This window comes from Trichechus manatus, unplaced genomic scaffold, assembly GCF_000243295.1.
Source record: "Trichechus manatus latirostris isolate Lorelei unplaced genomic scaffold, TriManLat1.0 scaffold00172, whole genome shotgun sequence".
Classification (NCBI taxonomy): domain Eukaryota; kingdom Metazoa; phylum Chordata; class Mammalia; order Sirenia; family Trichechidae; genus Trichechus; species Trichechus manatus.
The window spans coordinates 480398-500704 of record NW_004444108.1 but is presented as its reverse complement, the minus strand read 5'-3'; the positions used below and the strand labels follow the sequence as shown (position 1 = coordinate 500704).

The 20307-nt window shown below is 38.5% G+C and overlaps 1 protein-coding gene across 2 annotated transcripts in view; it reads right to left on the bottom strand.

Moving 5' to 3' along the window:
- The window catches only part of LRRC1 (leucine rich repeat containing 1), a 156092-nt gene that overhangs the window by 81387 nt on the left and 54398 nt on the right, over positions 1-20307 (bottom strand). For both annotated transcript variants that reach the window (XM_004386817.2, XM_023741111.1), the window contains exon 2: positions 12427-12544. In XM_004386817.2, coding sequence (XP_004386874.1) covers positions 12427-12544 — 118 coding nt within the window. The remainder of the gene's footprint in view (positions 1-12426; positions 12545-20307) is intronic.

Sequence of the window (20307 nt, the reverse complement as noted above, 5' to 3'; positions counted from 1 at the left end):
CCAACATCAAAACAATATGTGTACTAGTTGTTTAATGAGAAGCTCATCTGTTCTGTAAACTTTCATCTAAAATATAACAAAAAATAAATGGAAAAAAAAAAGGAATCAAACGATGCACTGCATTGGGCAAATACGTTGCAAAAGGCCTCTTTAATCCCTTAACAGGCAATGGCACATATATGTTCCAGTTATATTCTCCGCCCCAGAGGTTTACTGGCAGTCATTTGAGGCACTTAGTACATTCTAGCATCATAGAAAACACTGGTGCAACTGCCTAAAAAACAAGGAAGTTGGTTTGTGCCACATTTGAGTGTTGAGAGCCATTCTTATGAAGGGATGCTTCCCAGAGGAGTGATTATTTGAAACTTCTGTGTCTTTTGGCTTTTGTACAGCAAGATAAGGCTTGCAAGTATGTATACCATTTCCTTTGTGTTACTGGGAAGGTACGGTTACCGGAATTCAGAAATATTCAAGTAAACAAATTATTTTTGGGGTGAAAACAGTTTATGATGCACTTCCTGGGCCAGAGGACCGATATGTATCACGTGTGTGATGTGCTTCATGGAACCTGGGACCGACACAGCCAGCCTGCATTAGTCACCTCCATGATGACATTTTTTATAAAGTGCTCACTTCCCTGAAAACAGTTCGTGATGCACTTCCTGAGCCATGGACTGATTTGTACCACGGTCGTGATATACTTCATGGACCAATATGGCCCGCTGGCAATTGGCATCCCATTTTTTTTCAAATAATAAAAAACCACTAATAATGATTCAGCATCCATTCCATTATTGAAAAAACACAGGATCACCAAAAAATTCCAAAAAGAAAAAAAAAATTTATCCTTTCAAGTGTTAAAAAGCAAAGATGTCACCTAAGGTGCACCTGACACAAGCCATGGTACTTTCAATAGCCTCATATGCACATGAAAGCTGGACAATGAATAAAGAAGACTAAAGAAGAATCCGTGCCTTTGAGTTATGGTGTCGGCGAAGAATACTGAATACACCATGGACTGCCTGAAGAATGAAAAAACGGGTCTTGGAAGAAGTACAGGCAGAATGCTCCTTAGAAGGGATCTCATCTCACGTAGTTTGGAAATGTTATCAGGAGGCACCAGTTCCTGGAGAAGGACAGCATGCTTGGTTAAGTAGAAGGTCAGTGAAAAAGAGAAGACCCTCAGTGAGATGGACTGACACAGCGGCTAAAACAGTGGGTTCAAACATGGCAATGACTGTGAGAATGGTGCAAGACCAGGCATTGTTTCATTCTGTTGTACACAGGGTCGCTACGAGTCGGAACCAACTCGACGGCAGCTAACAACAACAACAACAATCTCTTTACTTTACATCTAACATCTTTAATGGTAAAAACCAATACAGTCTTTTTTTTTTTTTTTTTTTTTGGCTTTCCTTGTTCCATACTTCTGGTAATCCATCAACTTTTTACTGAGATAGCACAATCACCTTAGAAGGGTGACATCAAAGCTTTTGGAGAAAACTCTGCTCTTTCACTGGATGATACCCTCTTCCTGGATGTAAAACATCTGCAAACCACCTCTTAGGGTGGGCCACTTCTACAGGTGGTTGAATTCATTCATTCACTATGTAGGTTTTCAAAAGGTTAAATGTCTTAGGATAACTTTTTCCTGTTTTTTTTTTTTCCCTCCAACTTCAGAGGGTACCTAGTCATAACATTGTCTACATTCTTTCTCTCAGAATATAATTATCAGCCCTACATTTATCATCTTCAGTACTCTCCTAAAAACAATGAAAAGTGCCACTCCTCCTAGGTTCCTTATTTCACCTCCACCACCAACTAGCAGTATGATTCTTCAAGCCTCACTTTCCTCATCTGTACTACTGAGAGGCTACTACCCACCTCACAGGACTGTTCAGTGTGTCAGCAAAGATGATATGTGCAATGAAACAGCACAATGCCTGGCATATGGTACACAGTGCCTAGAAGTCACCTTCGGCAGGCATCCCCCTCACCTGTTTCACTCTCTCCCTCAGACCTGCTCCTGTTCTCACCCATCCAGCATTCTTACTCTCATAGCCCAAGTTCAGACCTTCATGATCCAAAATGAAAGATGATGATGATGGGGGTAACTACAGCAGCTAGTGCTGAGTGTTCATTGTATACAAGGGACTGTTCTAAGCACTTTACATATACAGTCTTGTGTGAGCCAGGTGCTACTCTAATCTCCATTTTACAGATGAAGAAATGGAGGGACACAGAGGTTACGTAACTGGTGATTCCTAGCTAGAAAACCTTTAGTGACCCCGCATTGCCTAGTGCAAGTGCTTCAAGGACTAATCAAAAACATAAGATTGTAATTTTAACAACTACATATTTTACAGTTTTTAAAAATTCAAATTAAAAAAACTCACATTTGCATAGGTTTTATGCTAAATATTAAACTGGTGGCCAATTGTGTTAACCTATGACTGAGTCTATGCATTTTTGTGCAGGTGTTGGACAGAAGCCTACCCTGTCTTCTTTGGGCGTACATTTGAATTTCCTGTAAATGTGTTGTTTACTGAAGGGCTGTGAGCTCTGCAGTGCAATGGGTGTGTGTGTGTGTGTGTGTGTGTGTGTGTGTGTGTGTGTGTGTGTGTGTGTGTGTGTGTGTGTGTGTGTGTGTGTACGTACGTACTAGGCCTGCATGGAATCGGTGACCCAAACCCATACAATTCCAGCATTCAGTTAAATGCAAGGTGTGGTAAATGATGCTAGTTCTCACCAACAGCCAGTTTCTCCTGTTCTTGGGCAAATAGCTAATTGCATTTTCTATCTTCTTTCAGTTAAGTTGAGGACATAAAATTGGCCAGTAGAACAGTAATGCAAATGAAGTACGCCACTTCTTGGCATAAAAAAAAAAACAAAAAACCGAAACCCATTGGAGTTGAGTCTATTCCAACTCAGAGAGACCCAACAGGACAGAACAGAACTGTCCCATAGAGTTTCCAAGGTTGTAAATCTTTACAGAAGCAGACTGCCGTATCCTTCTCCAGCAGAGCAGCTGGTGGGTTCGAACTGCCAACTTTTCAGTTAGCAGCTGACTGATTAAACACTATGCTCCTACTTCTTGGCATAGCCCATAAAAATCTCCCATGCACAATCCTCCATTTTCTTCTCCCACAGGGACCATGGAAACCACAAGCTGAATGAAGATGTGGCTTCACAAGATGAAGAGGCCTGGATCCCTAAATGGCTTTGTGGACACAGCCTCTCACCACCTACCTCTCTATTCTCCCCACCTCCCCCGGCCCGAAGACACTGGACTGTAAGTTGAGCAGTAATAAAATTTCTCCTTGTGTTGAGCCATTTAGATGTTAGCACTGTTTTTCTCAGTAGGTAACCTATCCTGAGGAATGCACAAGGCTTAGCATTTCACCTCACAGAGCATCTTTTACAATCAGGGCTTCGAACCGGTTCATTCTGGTTCGAACCCCTGCTGAGAATTTGCATTTCCACCCCCTGAGATACACTGAATTAGAATCTACAATTTAACAAGATCCCCAGGTGACTCTTTATGTATAATAAATTTTGAGAACTACTGATTTACTGGTGGTTCTCAGAATTGTTCCCTAACCAGAAGCATTAGCATTGCCTGGGAACTCGTTAGAAATGCAAATTCTCAGCAGGGGTTCAGACCAGAACAAATTAGTTCGAAGTCCTATTTATAACACAGTAGTCAGCTGCACAACAAAAAGAGAATCCTATGAAAACTCATAGTTTTTGTTCCTATATTATGTACTGGGTACTTCTTCTTTCCTTTTCGATGAGTCTTAAGATTTTCAATGAATATCTAACAGAGAAGCACTGAGATATTTGCATTTTTATGATACTGTTGACTCCATAAATCTCTAACAAACATTTGAAAATAATTTCCAGCAAGTAGCAATGATAACCCAGCTGAGGAAACCACTCAATGACTCTCTTCAAATCTGCAACCTGAAGTATAAGGATTGTTATAGAACAGTGATTTCAGCTTCAACCAAAGATGTCCTTCTCTTCCTCTTTCAAGCCTCTTTTATGTCTACTGCATTAAAAAACACCTTGAGAGAAAAAAGAATGTTATTTAATCATCTCCCACAAACAAGGGAGCAACAACAAAAAAACTGTTAGCAACTACTTATCTGTACAAAGTAGCACTTTCACAAGAGGCAACCAAGATAATTTACCAAAATAAATCAGAAGCACAGTCTGTTATGCATAACCTTGTTTTAATTTTACTGTGTTAAACAAAAGGGCCTCGTTATTGTTATTATTATATCTTATAAGAAGTTTATTATATATTTGAACTTATAAAATAGTTGTATACTAATAAAATGCTATTTCTTTTACATACTACACCACAGTGCTGGGCACATCATAGATGTTCAATAAATAATGAATGAATAAAAGTTTACATTTTAGGAAACAGTTATCTTGCTCAAAAGAAAATGTCTGAAAATCATTTGCCTAAGTACCTCAACCTTAGCACAGTGTTAAAGGCCCAAAACAACTGAACCCCAGCCTGTTTCCAGACAACCTCCTTCCCTGCATATACCAACTATCACTGTTCCCTGACCACAAGTCTACCGTATGCTACTCCCATTGCTCAAAATGCGTTCCCTGCTTCTCTAGGATATCTCAATGCAAAAGGCAGCATCTCTCCTCACACCTTTCTGTGTATCCCACAGTTCTTTATTTATACCAGATTGTAACAGTATTAATGTGTAGTTCCTTATGTTTGTCTGTTGTGTCTGTACATTTACGTCCTTAAGGCCCAAAAGAATTTAGCAGAGTCTTACACGTACTAACTCACTGCCATCGAGTCAATTCCAACTCACAGCGACTCCTTCGGACAGAGCAGAACTGCCCCATAGGGTTTCCAACTAGTGCCTGGTGGATTCAAACTGCCGACTTTTTAGTTAGCAGCCAAACCCTTAACCACTATGCCAACAGGGTTTCCTTACACATACTACACACTCAATAAATGTTGCTTCAAGTAAAATTATTATTATTATTATGAGCTATAGGAAGATATTAGTAAGCATTTACTTAAAAAAAGGAAGAAAAAAAGAAAAAAAAAAAGCCAGGGCCCAAGGCTTTTTCAAACTGAAAATAATTCAGGATCGTTTCCATTATTGGCTTTGAGCAGACATGTTAGACTGAGGATTTATTCAACACTTTTAAAGCTAATTTAAAATCAAATCATCATTTCTATATATAATCCTCAAGTTGCAGTTCTTGGTACAGCTCCTTATTCCCTCTTTTCTTCGCAGCTCCTTCATCCCTTTTTCAGATTGTCTTTTCTAGTCTAATAAGCTCAGAGCACTGTTTGCAGTGGTAGGAGCATGATGTTGCTGTCACCACCCTGACAAAGAGATGCAATGCACTGTTTGAAGGATGCCTTCAGCTGCCTGGAGGCTCAGCATCATTTGGCTCAAGCCAGATTCACATGACAAAACAGGTGACCTCAAAATCAAAGTGAAGCAACATGACCAATCATCCTCAATCCCTTGTAGAACTGGAAGCTGTCGACCCAATAGCCACATAAATTGCCTAATTAAAAAGGGAGCAGAAACTGTCATCCCACATGTTGGGTTATTTCAGGAGAAACAACTGCAATTATCTTTGCTTCTGTAACTTGGCCTGCTCTGTATAAATCCACTATTGTTTTGGAAAGTTCAACATCTAGCGCTCAGCATAACAAGTAAAGACCGAGTGAATGAATGAATTAGGAAGGAATTGAGGAAGGGAGAAAGATAAGGTGCTACTTAAAATAGAAAAAGCAGTGAAAAATTCAATGACTAGAGCATTTAGAGAACTTGGGACTAAATAAAGAGCCTGTTGACCTAAAATATATATTCAGAAGGTGTTGTTCTGAAATTCAGAGGTTGCCATCTCTATTACAGACCTGCTGATTTAAAAAAAAAGGGAGCAAAAGAAAAAGAGAGGGGAGAAGGAGGAAGTTATATAAACCTACAACTAACTCAGTACAGTCATAACTTTTCTGATAATGGCACATACCCATATTAACATAATAAAGAAGAGTAACAAAGTAACAATAATTTACTTATCTATACTTTTGTTCTGGCAAACCAACTGGAAGGCAGGCAACCTACAGAGACCCTTCTAGATGGGAGTAAGAAAGGACTTAGATATTTGGGGGATCCCAAGAAAAAAAAGAAAAGTAAAATATGCTCATCAAAAGGGATTCATTTGTAAAGTTTATCGCAACCTTTTCAGTGTTTGAAATGGTTTCTATCCATCTTCACATTTAAACAATGTTTCCTAAAAACAAAACAAAAAACAAACAAAAATTGCATGGAAAGGTGACTAGAAAACATCACAGAAGCCCAACTTCTTTCTACCTCCACTTTTAAAATTATTGTCTAGAAATAGAATGTGAATAGAAGGCAATTACGTTTTTTCTTTATTTTTATATTTCATCCTAACAAAAGAGACAGCAAAAGACATAAAAAGCTCACGACAGGAAAACAATAGCACGTACTTGCAAAATCAAGAAAGCCAGCTCTGGGCTGGATATTGCCTAGCTCTCTAATCATTAGGCAGTGCAAACGCTGTGGTGTGCTTCCCTTCACTGAATGTCTTCTGTACTACTTTAACACAACAGTGACAAGAAAACTTGCCTACTGTAATGTTAAGTCCAGCTCTTGCTAAACAGACAGGTAAACTTGGGCCCGATTAGGCAGCCAAGAAAGGAAGGAGAGAACGATGGCTTGACTCTGGCATTCTAGGCACACTAAATTTATTGTTGGCCAGAAAGAGCTTTTTTCAGGGCATACCCAAAAGCACCAACACTTGATGTTATACAAGGTCATTCCAGCAGGCTTTGAGATTGGTTTGAGATTTCATTAAACAAACCCACAGCTACAGACCACAGACACTTATCATCATCTCTTGGTTGGACAGAGGGCAATTAACTGAAGAATTTAATCAAAGTTTAGACCTGAGAAGAGAAGGGACGATGACCTTGTTGTCTACACACTCTGAAGGGTTGTCCCAGTCCTAGTGATGGCTTGTACTAAAACTATCTCACTTGTTATTTAATTTCCTGTTAATTCAAACTTGCAAAATAATTAGCCGGGTGCACAGTTCCCGACCATGCATTTTTTCTTTTTACAATCTTATTTTGCCCCATAAGAGAAATAAACTCATGACCCTTCTGGCATGGTATGCTAATTCTAACCAGTGTCTCCTTAACTTCCAATATCCCCGTGGACTCTTACAATTTTTCCCATATTGGTATATCACCTATATTCTCTGTTATTCACCTCATTCTTTTAAATCACCTTTTGAAATTGGACTACGATTTATTTTTAAAGGAGAAATTTTTTTTTCAAATCACTAATATGACTAGAAAGCTACTGTCACCACCAGAAACAGAAGATAAATCCAGCAATAAATGCACTATAGTATTAGATGGCAATACAAAAGGAAAAAGGATAACTTTCTCACCATAATACAATATTAAAAATTGCTATTTCTCAGTAACACTCAACATCATTTCTAGCAGTGTGCTGGTGGTGTAAGCCTTACACTTTGGGAAAAACTGAACTAAATAGATAATGATATAGTAGTGTGATGTAAGTAAGTCAAATTACAGTATAGACTATAAATTTCAAATGGCTAACCCTTGGGGCAGGACTGTGATGCATTAAGAAAGTCTGCCCTAGATTCTTGGATTGCAAGATACTACTATGGGGTAATACCTCTTCTCACGTATCCACAGGTCCTTTTTCTTGAACAGCTAAGGCTCAGCAAGCAGAGTAAACAGATATTAACAAAGTCTAGACATTGAAGTGGAGCCCTGGTGGCATAGTGGTTAAGAGCTTGGCTGCTAACCAAAAGGTCAGCAGTTCAAATTCACCAGCCACTCCTTGGAAACCCTATGGGGCAGTTCCATTCTATCTTATAGGGTTGCAATGAGTTGGAATCAACTCGATGGCAATGAGTTTTTTTTTTTTTTTAAGACATTGAAGTGTATGCAGTTTACCACAGAAGACTGCTTCAGACCTTAATTCTAAGCCATTTGCTACTTTTTTTAGACAAAATTTTAACAGCATAGTCAGATATCAATTTCACATACTTCAATCATTCTTGATATGTTCAGGGAAAGCACTGGTTTCTGTTTTCCCATATATACTTTAGCCATCTGCCTGGTAAGAAAATAATCCACCTAGTTAGTACATGAGTGTGTTACTTCCCTCAACTCTCACTGTGTTTATGTTGGAAGCAGGGTCTTGTCCATGAAATAAGGGCCAGCACCATCAGGGAGGGGCTTCCCAGAGTCAACCAGGTGCTGAGGGGCAGAACCAGGGCTCCAGCCCAGGAACTTGTCTGCAGAGCACATCTAGTCATTCTAGGATCTAAACTGTACAAACCGTGCCTATCCCAAGCCTCTCTACTTTTGGCTCCAAAAAAAATCCTCAAAGCCTATACAAGTCCATAAGCATTGCCCTCTTTCTCCCTACATTCACCCTTCTCTTTTCTAACACAACACACAATCCTCTTGACTTCACGCCTAAAGTATCAGACAACAAGGCCAAAAAAGTCAGTGTTTGGAGAACCAGGAAATGAGCCTGTAAAAACTCTCCTCCTTACAGACTTCTTTTGGAGAGAAATATGAAACTTGTCTTTTCTCCCTCACTTGAGCAAGGGAACATGAGGAAAAGTCTAATTTTGCTTCTGGAATCAAAGCAAATATGAGCTTTAGTCAGCTCTAGCATCTTATCCTTTAACCAGGAATATCCTGAAGATTTCCCACTTTCCACATGGGAAGGTGGGAGAGGGCAGTAGCAGTGGCTGAGTGAACTTGTGCTCCTAATCACATTAGTAGCAGGCTTGGTGGTGGTGACGTCTAATATCTTGCTACTCAGTGCAGTCGGCAGACCAGCAAGGTCAGCATTACCTGGGAGCTTCTTAGCAATGCAAGATCTCAAGCTCCACTCCAGACCTACTGCGTCAGAATCTGCATTTTAATGAAATCCTCAGGGAATTCATTGCACACTCAAGTTTGACAAGCACTGATCCGATGGATTTGAGTGGTCTGATACCAACACCCTGCCTTCCTTCTCCACAGTCAAAGCAACACTCTCTGGAAAATCAGGACTTGAGGAAGCCACCATGACAGCAGTGGTCAGCCTGGTTATGGCCTTGCCTCAACCCAGGGGCTGGGCAGGGACTCAAAAGGGTAGCCAGAGTTTCATATAGGCCTCCAGACACCACCCCAAACTCATACAAATGCCTTCATCCACATAAAGCAAGGTTTCTCACATTGCCTCTCAGGATGCAGGCTTTGTGACTTATTTATCTACTCAGTTGCCTCAGTTGCTGAGGAAATTCACATTAATGTGATTTTATCTGCAAAGAAAAAAAAAGGAGACAGAGAGGAAACACATGTCCCTGCTGGTTACAGTAAACGTGACCTTGTTCTGCTCTGTCATCTGTGCAGTGTTTTCATAGTCTCCTCCATGTTGTCCCCCATATCCACACACACACACACTCTCTCCCTCTCTCTCTCTCCCTGTCTCCATGATGTTACTGACTGAGCTCTGCCAACTCAGGAGGGGATAATTAACTCTCTCACAGCATTTCTAAAAGTGCCTGATAAAAAAGTAAAGGCTCTGCAAAATCCTTAAGCACCTGCAGAAGAGAAAATTGAAAATGAAGGGGGAAAAAAAAAGAGGCTAGGTTTGCTGAGGAAAGGGAACTTTTTGCCTTCGGTGAAAGCTTTGCTTCTTTTATCAACATGCTGGAAGGTAAAAATGGACACATAGTAAGTGGCATGTATCCCTTCTTCCTAGCTATGAATGTTTGAAAAGAAATAGCTCTATGTGGGAACTTGTGAAATTGGCAGCTGACAATGCAGACTTCCCACAGGGCATCCCATTAAAGTTAATAACGGGACTAGGAACTGACAAGCTCTATGTTTTCCTTCCTGACAAATAATTAAAGACAATACTTTCCCTCTTTCTCAAGTATTTCTGGACCCCTGTTTATTTTCCTTTCTAATGCCAATTTCAAAATTGCTATTTTAGTTCTTCAGATTTTGTGATTTCAGTGACCATTTTACAAAGTCACTGCTTCCTTGCAGAGTTAATAGCCAGACACTCTTTACGACAGATAATTGCTAAAACAAGAGAGATTAGTCTCAATTACACGGGCCTTAAATAAGTATAACACAGAACAGCCCTCGAGGCAAGTTCTAGTCAGAACCAAAAACCAACAGCAACCCTACAGGACAGAGGAGAACTGCCCCTTAGGGCTTCCAAGGCTGTAATCTTTAAGGAAGCAGACTGCCACATCTTTTCTCCCATGGAGCAGCTTTTAAACTGCCGACTTTCCAGTTAGCAGCTGAGTGCTTAACCACTGTGCCACCAGGGCTAGTGAGACCAGGCCTAAAGTGCCTGCCTCACCACACACTCCAGGCTCAAGGAAGCTGCCCATCAACAACCTCTGGGCTGAGGGGCAGGGCCATGCTTTGAACTGCTGGCCACCCCTCTCCCGGAGCAGCCAATCTCTAGGGTGCTCAGTGATCAGTGGCTTATGGACTTTGGTTGCATCAAAAGATGAGCTGTGCCAATCATTCCTCACTTAGATATTTGTCAGTAGCAAATCGGATGCTACAGCAAAGGCAGAAGCCAAAAATTGCACTGAGAGAGGGTATAAAATGTTGGATCTGGAGGTCCCACAAGCCAGTTCCAAGAGAGCAGGTAAACAGGGAGGTGAGAAGAAAGCACCCATGAAGAAAGAAGCTGATACACTGTAAGACAGAGGCTGTGAAGCCCACGACAACCTCATATGAGCTGGAGCCAATGCTTTTGGGATGTCAGCTTCACAGTCATCCTTACAATCAAATCCCCTTTACTGAAGCAGATCTGGGTTCCCTGCAACCACTTAAGCCAGTCTAAAACAAGCCTCCCCAAAATACTAACTGTTTCCCTGTACCTTCAAGAAATAATTTTCATGAAAGAGGAGAACCTATGTCAAAAACACAGGTCAGCATAAAGACACTTTTCAATTTATAAAATCCAACAGATGACAGACCAATTTAAAAGCTGTTAAAACTGAAAAAACAAATCATTTTTTTCTTCACCATGTTTTCAGTCAAGTACTGATTACCACTGCTGCATTATAATAATGACTCACCGAAAAGTACTGTATCTAAGCCTTGGGGTTTCTGTGGAAGACATCAGATTGAAAGACCCAGACCTCAGGTTCATTGAGAAGAAACTTAAATATTTTTGCAGGGAAAGCAAAAGTAAAATGCAAAACAAAATATTATCCTTTTTATAAACAATTCAGACTATATTTCGGTCTATATTCAGGTGTAAACTTTTTGGCCAAGGTGAAATTTATAACAATGTGTCTTTTAAAATTATTGCAACATCCTTGCAAGACCTGAATCCCATTAGTAAAGACAGGACCACCGGGAGCTACCACTTTAACTTAAAGTAATAATATCCTGTTATAAGTAGGGGTACCACCCCACTCAGAGAGTATTGTAAGAGTTATGAAACACAGGGTTAAACCAGAGTATCCATCTAAAAGATTAAGCATAATTAAGGAGCCCCAGTGGTGCAATGGTTAAGTGCTCAGCTTCTAACCAAAAGGTCGATGGTTCAAACTCTGGAGCTGCTCCACAGGAGAAAAGACCTGGCAATCTGCTCCCGAGAATATTACAGCCTAGGAAACCCTATGAGGCCGTTCTACATTGTCCTGTAGAGTTGCTATGAGTTGGAATCAACTAAATGGCACACAACGACAACAAATAACCTATTAGAATGTTCAATAAAAAGGAAATAATAGTGAAATCTGGAAATCAAAATAAACTCACAAATATACTACACAAATTCAAGTGGGCAGAACCATCACCAGTCTAATTTAAAATAAATTAAAATGACAGAACATGCCTGAACAGCAAGCAGGACTGTTCATTGCAGGAGGACAGATTCTCACAAGAGCATACCAGGCGATTCAGCTCCAGCCAGGAGAAATCAATCCTTCCCCTGAGCAGGTTTCCCCCAGCTTCAGCAGCATCTAAGCACTGCAACAAAAAGCCACACCACTAGTCCTCAATTTCATGTTCAGTAAAATGAGGGGCTAGATTAAATGATTTCCTAGGTAACTCTATCACTATGAATTAGGCTGAACCTACTTTGAGAAATTTATCTTTGAAAAGAAATGGTTATGAAATTTCTTTGGTAAATACCTAGAAGTTGGCTTTACTATTCAAAAATGGCAGATATTTATCATATTAATTTCATCCCAAAATTTATGCATAGCTTTCCCTTAACTATAAGGAAAAGCACTTCCAATAACATATATCCAGCAATATTTACGAAAAATACCCCCACCATCAGAAGAGACAAATGGATAATGTAAGTGTAATCTTTTCCTTACCATTTCGAGACACGTCAAGTTCCACCAGCTGCATAAAGTTTGCTATTTCTGGAGGGAGCCGCTGAATCTCATTATCACTAAGTCCAAGCTTTCGTAATCGGACTAGCTGGAAAAATTGCTGAAAGACAAAAGAGTTTCACATAGGTCTCACATATATTTGCAATGTAAACTTCTGACTAATATGAAATTTAACACAATGTGTCTTTTAAAAACTAATGAGCATGGTACCAAAGTCAATTTCCTGGTTTTGATATTCTAGTATCTTCATGTGAGATGTTACCACTGAGAGAAACTAGGTACAAAGTATTTCTCTGTATGTATTTGTAGCTTCAATTGGTTAATACATAAACCATAAAAATTTTTCAAGTCTACTGACATTATAATGATACTTCTGGGTATCTGTCACCATTACACAATTGAAAATAAAAAAAATAAGCTATAGTATACAAATACTAACTTTGCAACATTATCCGTAAAAATGAAAAACTGGAAACCACACTTGTCAAATAGGAGAAATGATTAATATGTGATTAAATAGTTGAATATTATGCAAACAATAAAAACGATTATGAGGACCATGGAACTTGAAAAAGGTTTACAATGCAAATATAACTAAAATAGAAAACAAAATTGCAGATGCACTAAAAACTGCAGGTATACTAAAAAAGCATACCTGTATGCAGACTGACAGGTAGGTGAACATAAGAAAAAAAAGTTTTGTTAGGTGATAAGAATAATGCATGAATGACTTTTTTAAATTACTTCTATTTGAACAAAAAGAAAGATATTTTAAGGAAAAGTAAACTATGAATCTCAGCAAATGAATGCTACCAATTAGCTGTATATGATAATGAAGGAAGGGCTCAACAAAAGGACTAATCCTTTGGATTTCTTTAATCATACGGCTGAAGTTTAAATTCTTAGAGGAAAAGTATTGAAATTTCTTTATGCTGGTTATACTAAAGCATTAGCTGGCACAAAAGCCATTCAAAAGAGTCACATATTTGAATAATTGAGCTTATGCGAATTGTTGAAAGAGTCTGACAGTTTCATAATACATCAATGTGTTTACTCAACCATGAAAAGCTCACTTTGTTTTCCAGGAAAGGCATAATAGCAAAAGCACAAAAACCATCACCAACTCCACACATTCAGGGACCATTCAGAAGTAATATAAGAAATCAAGTCAATACGGCACAGAGACAGATCTCCGGTGAATCATAAGTTAGTTTTTATGTCTATGGAAATGATACCTACAAATCCCCATATCCATCAGAAATTACAAAAGCAAGTAAATTTAAGGTTTTGTTCTGCATGTTAAAAGCATCGTCAAATAAAGTCTGTCACAAATACTACTTATTCAACTTAGGAAGCATATACCAATTGTAAAAACAACCCTAATTTGATATGATTCCAAAATGAAAACAGTAGTTCCTCACTCTTTCCCTTTTTATCATGATTGATCTTAATATGGTGTCCAAACACTTTAAATTAATCTTAAATTAAGATGGACACAATGCCACTAAGACTTTATTAATTCTCAAACTTCAACTTTCTCAGGTAGTCAGGGAAATAACTCAACAAGCTATCTGCCCTCCTGCTTTCCCTTTGAGATTAGCCAGGGCACAGGAAGAACAATTCATGTAGCTGTCTTGGCAGGGCACCTCAGTGCAGAGCAAGCATGTGATGGAACACATAGGCACCATTCTTCAACTATACCATGTTTGATTATAGTACACTGGCTCACTTAGAGCACATTTTGTACAATTATATGCAAAGATACCCAAACTGCTGTGGCCTGTTATGTTCCACCATACAATCTTCTTATAGCCACCCCATTGTTTTTAGTACAATCTTTAATTTAACTGAATAAAATGTTTCCTTTTCTCATTCTTCACTTCTGACCAGATTCTTTTTCCTTCTCTTTTGGTAAGAGTACTAGTATCTCCCTTCCTCTTAGGAAGGGGCATAGGAAATCTCAGTCCTATAAGAGTTGTGTCCCTTTTATTACTATGTGGCTGAGGATCAGTCAATTGTCCCCCAGCTGCCCAAACTCCTTCTTCATAATGTACAGAAAACATAAACCACTGTCACAGATTCATGGAGGACAATATTGTAAAGAATGTTATGAACTCCTGAAAAATGGTCTGACTATGATGACATGAAATTTACTCACAGATTTTCTGAGGCATTCTCACTTTTCAACTAAATGTTGATCCCTTTCATCTTACCTAACTCTTATCACAACCCTACTCCTGTTCCTGTCGACCTGGACCATCTTTGTGATCTATAACCTGTAAAGATGTGGTAAACCAATGGTTCTAATCTCAAGGTAGTATTATCACTTAATACAGTATCTGTCCATTTGTATCACCTGGCATTGCTCCTGTCTATGAGATTTGAAGAAAGTGAATGTGATCTTACTACCCAGAAATTCTATTCCTATGTATAGACTTTTATTTAAAAAGCAAACAAACAACAACATAAAAAAGCCTCATATACCCGTATATCGAAATACAGATACAAAAATGTGTTTAACAGAATTCTTTGTAATAGCCCAAAATGGTAAATAACCCATAGCAGGTCTGATAAATAATGATATATTCTTACAATAAAATTGTATACAACAATGAAAATGAAAGCTTACTGTTAGGTATAACATGGATGAATCTTTAAAAAAAAAAATTGAGCAAATAAAGGCAGGCACAAAAGAATAAATACTATACTACTCTATTTACGTAATGTTGAAAAATAGCCAAAACTAAACTATTTCTTTTAGAAATGCATATACAGGTGTTTAAAAAAAAAAGTATAAAGAAAGGCAAAGAAGTGATAACTATAAAATCAGGTTAGTGGTTACTTCTGGTGTAAGGGAAAAGGATTATGGTCAGGAAGGACATACAATAGAGTCCTGGCAATGTTCAATTTCTTAAACTGAGTAGTAATTACAAGTGTTCACTTTATAATTTGTTATAAACTATACATTTATGTTTTATGCATTTTTTATATACATTTTTAATTTCACGATAAAAAAAAATTTTAAGTGACTGTTTAAGCACTTCATAATCAGGAAGGAAAATACCAGATAATTAGCACAAAGGACATCAAATTCTTCAATTCATCACAGTTAATGAGAAGGCAATATCTGTAGGAGGAAGAAAACGAGAAGGAGAAGTTGCCATAGTGACCAAAGCAACAATAACATCAGTAACAATAATGATACAGCAGTTGACCTTATTAAGGGATTCTCTATGCTTGGCAGTGACCTACCTAAAGCTTTTTATCTCCAGTTACCAGCTGAGGAAACAAGTTCAACAACATTCAGTAGCTTCCCTGACATTGCACACCACTTAGTAATATAACAAAAATTCCAAAATAGAGCCATGTTGGAGCTACAGAGAGTACAAATCCTCAGGTAACCATTTGAAAACTAAACAAAAATTTGTAAAACTATGTTCTAATTAGCTTTAGTAAAACAAAGTCATCTGGAAGGAAAAAAAATAAAAATACTTAGGCTAGGAAATGAGTAACTACTAAAATTGTGCCAATGCTGTATTCCATCTTGGTTAATGAGTTGAGAGGGAAGAAAAGAGCATGCTAATGAAACCTGCCTGCGAGAACACGTAAGTGGTGTGACTGCCAATCCAATCCAGACCCAGAGAGTAGACATAAAAGGAAAGACATCAAGACAGATAAGAAAATGAATCAACATCTAGAGGATCGTGCGAGAAGTAACAAACATCCAGATAAAGCCAAGATGAAGGCTAAAAGAAACTGGGAAAGCAACAGACAGAATTTGACATAACTTTATACTATGACATGGCAAAAGGGCATATAAAAAAAGGCTTGGTCTAGTTTTGGTGGCAAGTGAGGAGGTATTACAGGGCAGGCTTGGGGAAAACTTGAAAAAAGATTACACTGTCTATTCGGCTGGCAATTCAAATTTTTTTATAACAGTGAACAATTTCTAGAGACGTAGAATGGAGTCCAAAAGAGAGTTGGAAAAACTCGAGAATTTGAAATGTTGATTTATAAAATATAAAATTACCCTGTACTACTAGGCTAGGTTATAAAATGACATAAATGGTCTAAACATGTAGTTTAATAACCATTTCTTCTATAATCTGAAGCAGATAAAAATATATTTAGATTGTATTCCCTTCCCTATAAAACAAATAAACATCACAGGAAAAAAAGCTTCTCCTGCTCTAAAACACAATTTTTTCAGTGACACTGGTATTCTTTTCTATACACAACAAAGAAAAGGATGCTGACTCCTTTCCTTACATGCCCCCTAAAAAAGCTGAAGGTACATCAAATCACAGAGAAGCAAATTAGTTCCTCCACTGAGTTTCAGCATGTATACTACAGCGTTTATAATAAAGATGCTTTCTGTTCACTTTGCTCAAAATATTTCCCTTTCCACTTTTTCTGTCTTCTGGCCTCTACCAATAATTTTATCCCCTTTCATTTGCTAGCATATTTTAACTTTTTCAAGGTGTTTTCACACATTATCAAGTTGTCACTGTTAGCAGATCTTTAAAGGACACGTAAATGCCCAAAGATGATCCATAATTAGAATAGCCAAGGGCGAATCACTATGAAAATCATGAAGCCAAGAATGTTTTATTTATTGTGATATGATCAGAAGAGTGGACAAGGCTGGCACTGGTGCTTGCAACAGTTTGGAGAAGAAAAACTGTTATTAAGAGCAAGACAGACTGGGATGTTATTGCTTTACTGAGAACCTGAATGAGGGGACAAGACATTGGAGGACAATGCTGATGGCACAGATGGAGAATTGGCAAGACTTGGATTAATCAGGGTTGGCAAGGCACAGGGAAGGATTAAATATGAATGGGGTAGGGAGGAAGATATCAACCTGAAACACAGAACAATAGAGGAATGATTAAACACAGGATGATAAATTCAAACAACGAACCATTATGTGGCTATTAAAAATCATTAAGAAGCCATTTAATAATATGATAAATACGCGTGCTTCAGGGTTAAGGAAAAAAAGAAGTTAGTAGACAGCAGTATAATACCTTCTGAGCCCTGGTGGCATAGCGCTTAAGTGCTACGGCTGCTGACCAAAGTGTTGGCAGTTCAAATCCACTAGCCGCTCCTTGAAAACTCTGTGGAGCAGTTCTACTCTGTTGACTCTACAGCAATGGGTTTTTTGGTTTTTTATACAGTATACTCTCTTTTTGTTAAAAGATAAAGTAGAAATTTTAGGGAAAAACTGCTTTAAAAAAGTTAATCTGCTGAGAAAAAAAAAGCCAAATGACTGAGAATCATTAAACTTTTTGGTATTGATGTTTGGTACCATAGAAAACCAAGGGTTCTATTTATTTGTAGAAAGCGTTGTTTCTCCCTCAAATTTTAACCAATTGTATCATCAAGCAAAACTTGAAAAGATGGAGGTATTGCCAGTTTACACATGGAAAAACAATTTCTTCCAGTAAGAATTCAAACAGATATTTCAATTAAGTTTTTTAAAATGGTCTCATATTTCGACACGGGATTTTCAAGAAGGTTGCATTTTTCACACACTGTACTCAGGAAAACATTACATGACTCAAGTAGAATAAAATTTTGTTTAGTGTGGGTTTTGCCATGGGTTCAATACAATTTATCCAACCTAATAGCAGTAATAGGAGCCCTGGTGGGGCAGTGGTTAAAGAGCTCAGCTGTTAACTGGAAAGGTTGGTGGTTTGAAACCACAAGTGGCTCCACAGGAGAAAGATGTGGCAATAACAAGCACTATATATATAATCCCAATCAACACCCGCGGAAGCAGCAATCAAGATATCAAATGGCGTACTACATTGGGCAAATCTGCTGCAAAAGACCTTTTTAAAGTATTAAAAAGCAAAGATGTCTCTTTGAGGACTAACGCATGCCTGACCCAAGCCATGGTATTTTCAGTCACTTCATATGCAAGCAAAAACTAGACAATGCATAAGGAAGATTTAAGAAGAATTGATGCCTTTGAATCACAGTGTTGGTGAAGAATACTGACTATCATGGACTGCCAGAAGAATGAACAATCTCTGTTGGAAGAAATACAACCAAAATGCTCCTTAGATAGGAGGATGGCAAGACTTCGTCTTACGTACTTTGGACATGTTATCAGGAGGGACCAGTCCCTGGAGAAGGGCATCATACTTGGTAAAACAGAGGGTCAGTGAAAAAGAGGAAGACCCTCAATGTGCTGGACTGACATACTGGCTGCAACAACGGGCTCAAATATAGCAAAGATTGTGAGGATGGCGCAGGACCAGGCACTGTTTCATTCTGTTGCACACAGGGTCGTTAATGAGTTGGAACCAACTAGATAGCACCTAACAACAACAGCAACACATATATAATATGCCTACTATGTGCAAGGAAGGATCCCTAGTGGTGCAGTGGTTAAAGTACTCAGCTGCTAACTGAAAGGTTGGTGGTTCAAACCCACAAGCAGCTCCCCAGGAGAGAGACAGGGCCGTGTGCTTTTGTAAAGATTAAAATCCACTGCCATTGAGTTGGTTCTAACTCATAGCTACCATAGTAGAACTGCCCCATAGGGTTTCCAAGGCTGTAATCTGTATGAAAGCAGACTGCAACATCTTTCTCCCATGGAATGGCTGGTGGGTTCAAACCACCAACCTTTCAGTTAGCAGCCCAGTGCTTAACCACTGTGCAACCAGGGTCCCCCATAAGGATTACAGCCTTGGAAACCCTATGCAGCCATATGCAGGTGACATGGAGGGGAAAAGTGGGACTCACTGTTTAGGGGACACTGAGCTTCTGTTAAGAGTGATGAAAAAATTTGGAATTGGATAATGGTAATGGTTGAACAACATGATAAACACAATTAATGTCACTGGATTATCCACATGAAGAATGTTGAAATGGCAGACGATTTGTTACATACATATTTACCACAATAAAATTTTTTTTAAAAAAAAGCTATATGGCCAACACTTGTGAGTCCTTACCTTGGAAAAACAGAACACCATAAGAGTGCCCATCAGTTCACTGGAGAATTCTACCAAACTTTCAGAGAAGAGATAACACCACTTCTACTAAAGGTATTCCAGAGCATAGAAAAGGATGGAATACTCCCAAACTCATTCTATGAAGCCAGCATAATCCTGATACCAAAACCAGGAAAAGACACCACAAAAAAACAAAATTACAGACCAATATCCCATATGAACATTGACACAAAAATCTTCAACAAAATTCTAGGTAACAGAATTCAGCAACACATGAAAAACATAATTCACCATGATCAAGTCGGATTTATATCAGGTATGCAGGGACGGTTCAACATTAGAAAAACAATCAATGTAATCCATCACATAAATAAAACTAAAGACAAGAACCACGTGATCTTATCAATCGATGCAAAAAAGGCATTGAACAAAGTCCAACACCCATTCATGATAAAAACTCTCAACAAAATAGAAATAGAAGGGAAATTCGTCAGTATAATTAAGGGCATTTATTCAAAGCCAACAGCCAACATCATCCTAAATGGAGAGAGTCTGAACACATTCCCCTTGAGAACAGGAACCAGACAAGGATGCCCTCTATCACCACTCTATTCAACATTGTGCTGGAGGTCCTAACCAGAGCAATTAGGCTAGAAAAAGAAATAAAGGGCATCCAAATTGGTAGGGAAGAAGTCAAAGTACCTGTATTTGCAGATGATGTGATCTTATACACAGAAAACCCTAAAGAATCCACAAGAAAACTACTGGAACTAACAGATTTCAGCAAAGTTTCAGGATACAAGTTAAACATACAAAAATCAGTTGGGTTCCTTTACACCAACAAAGAGAACCTCAAAGAGGAAATTACCAAATCAATACCATTTACAATAGCCCC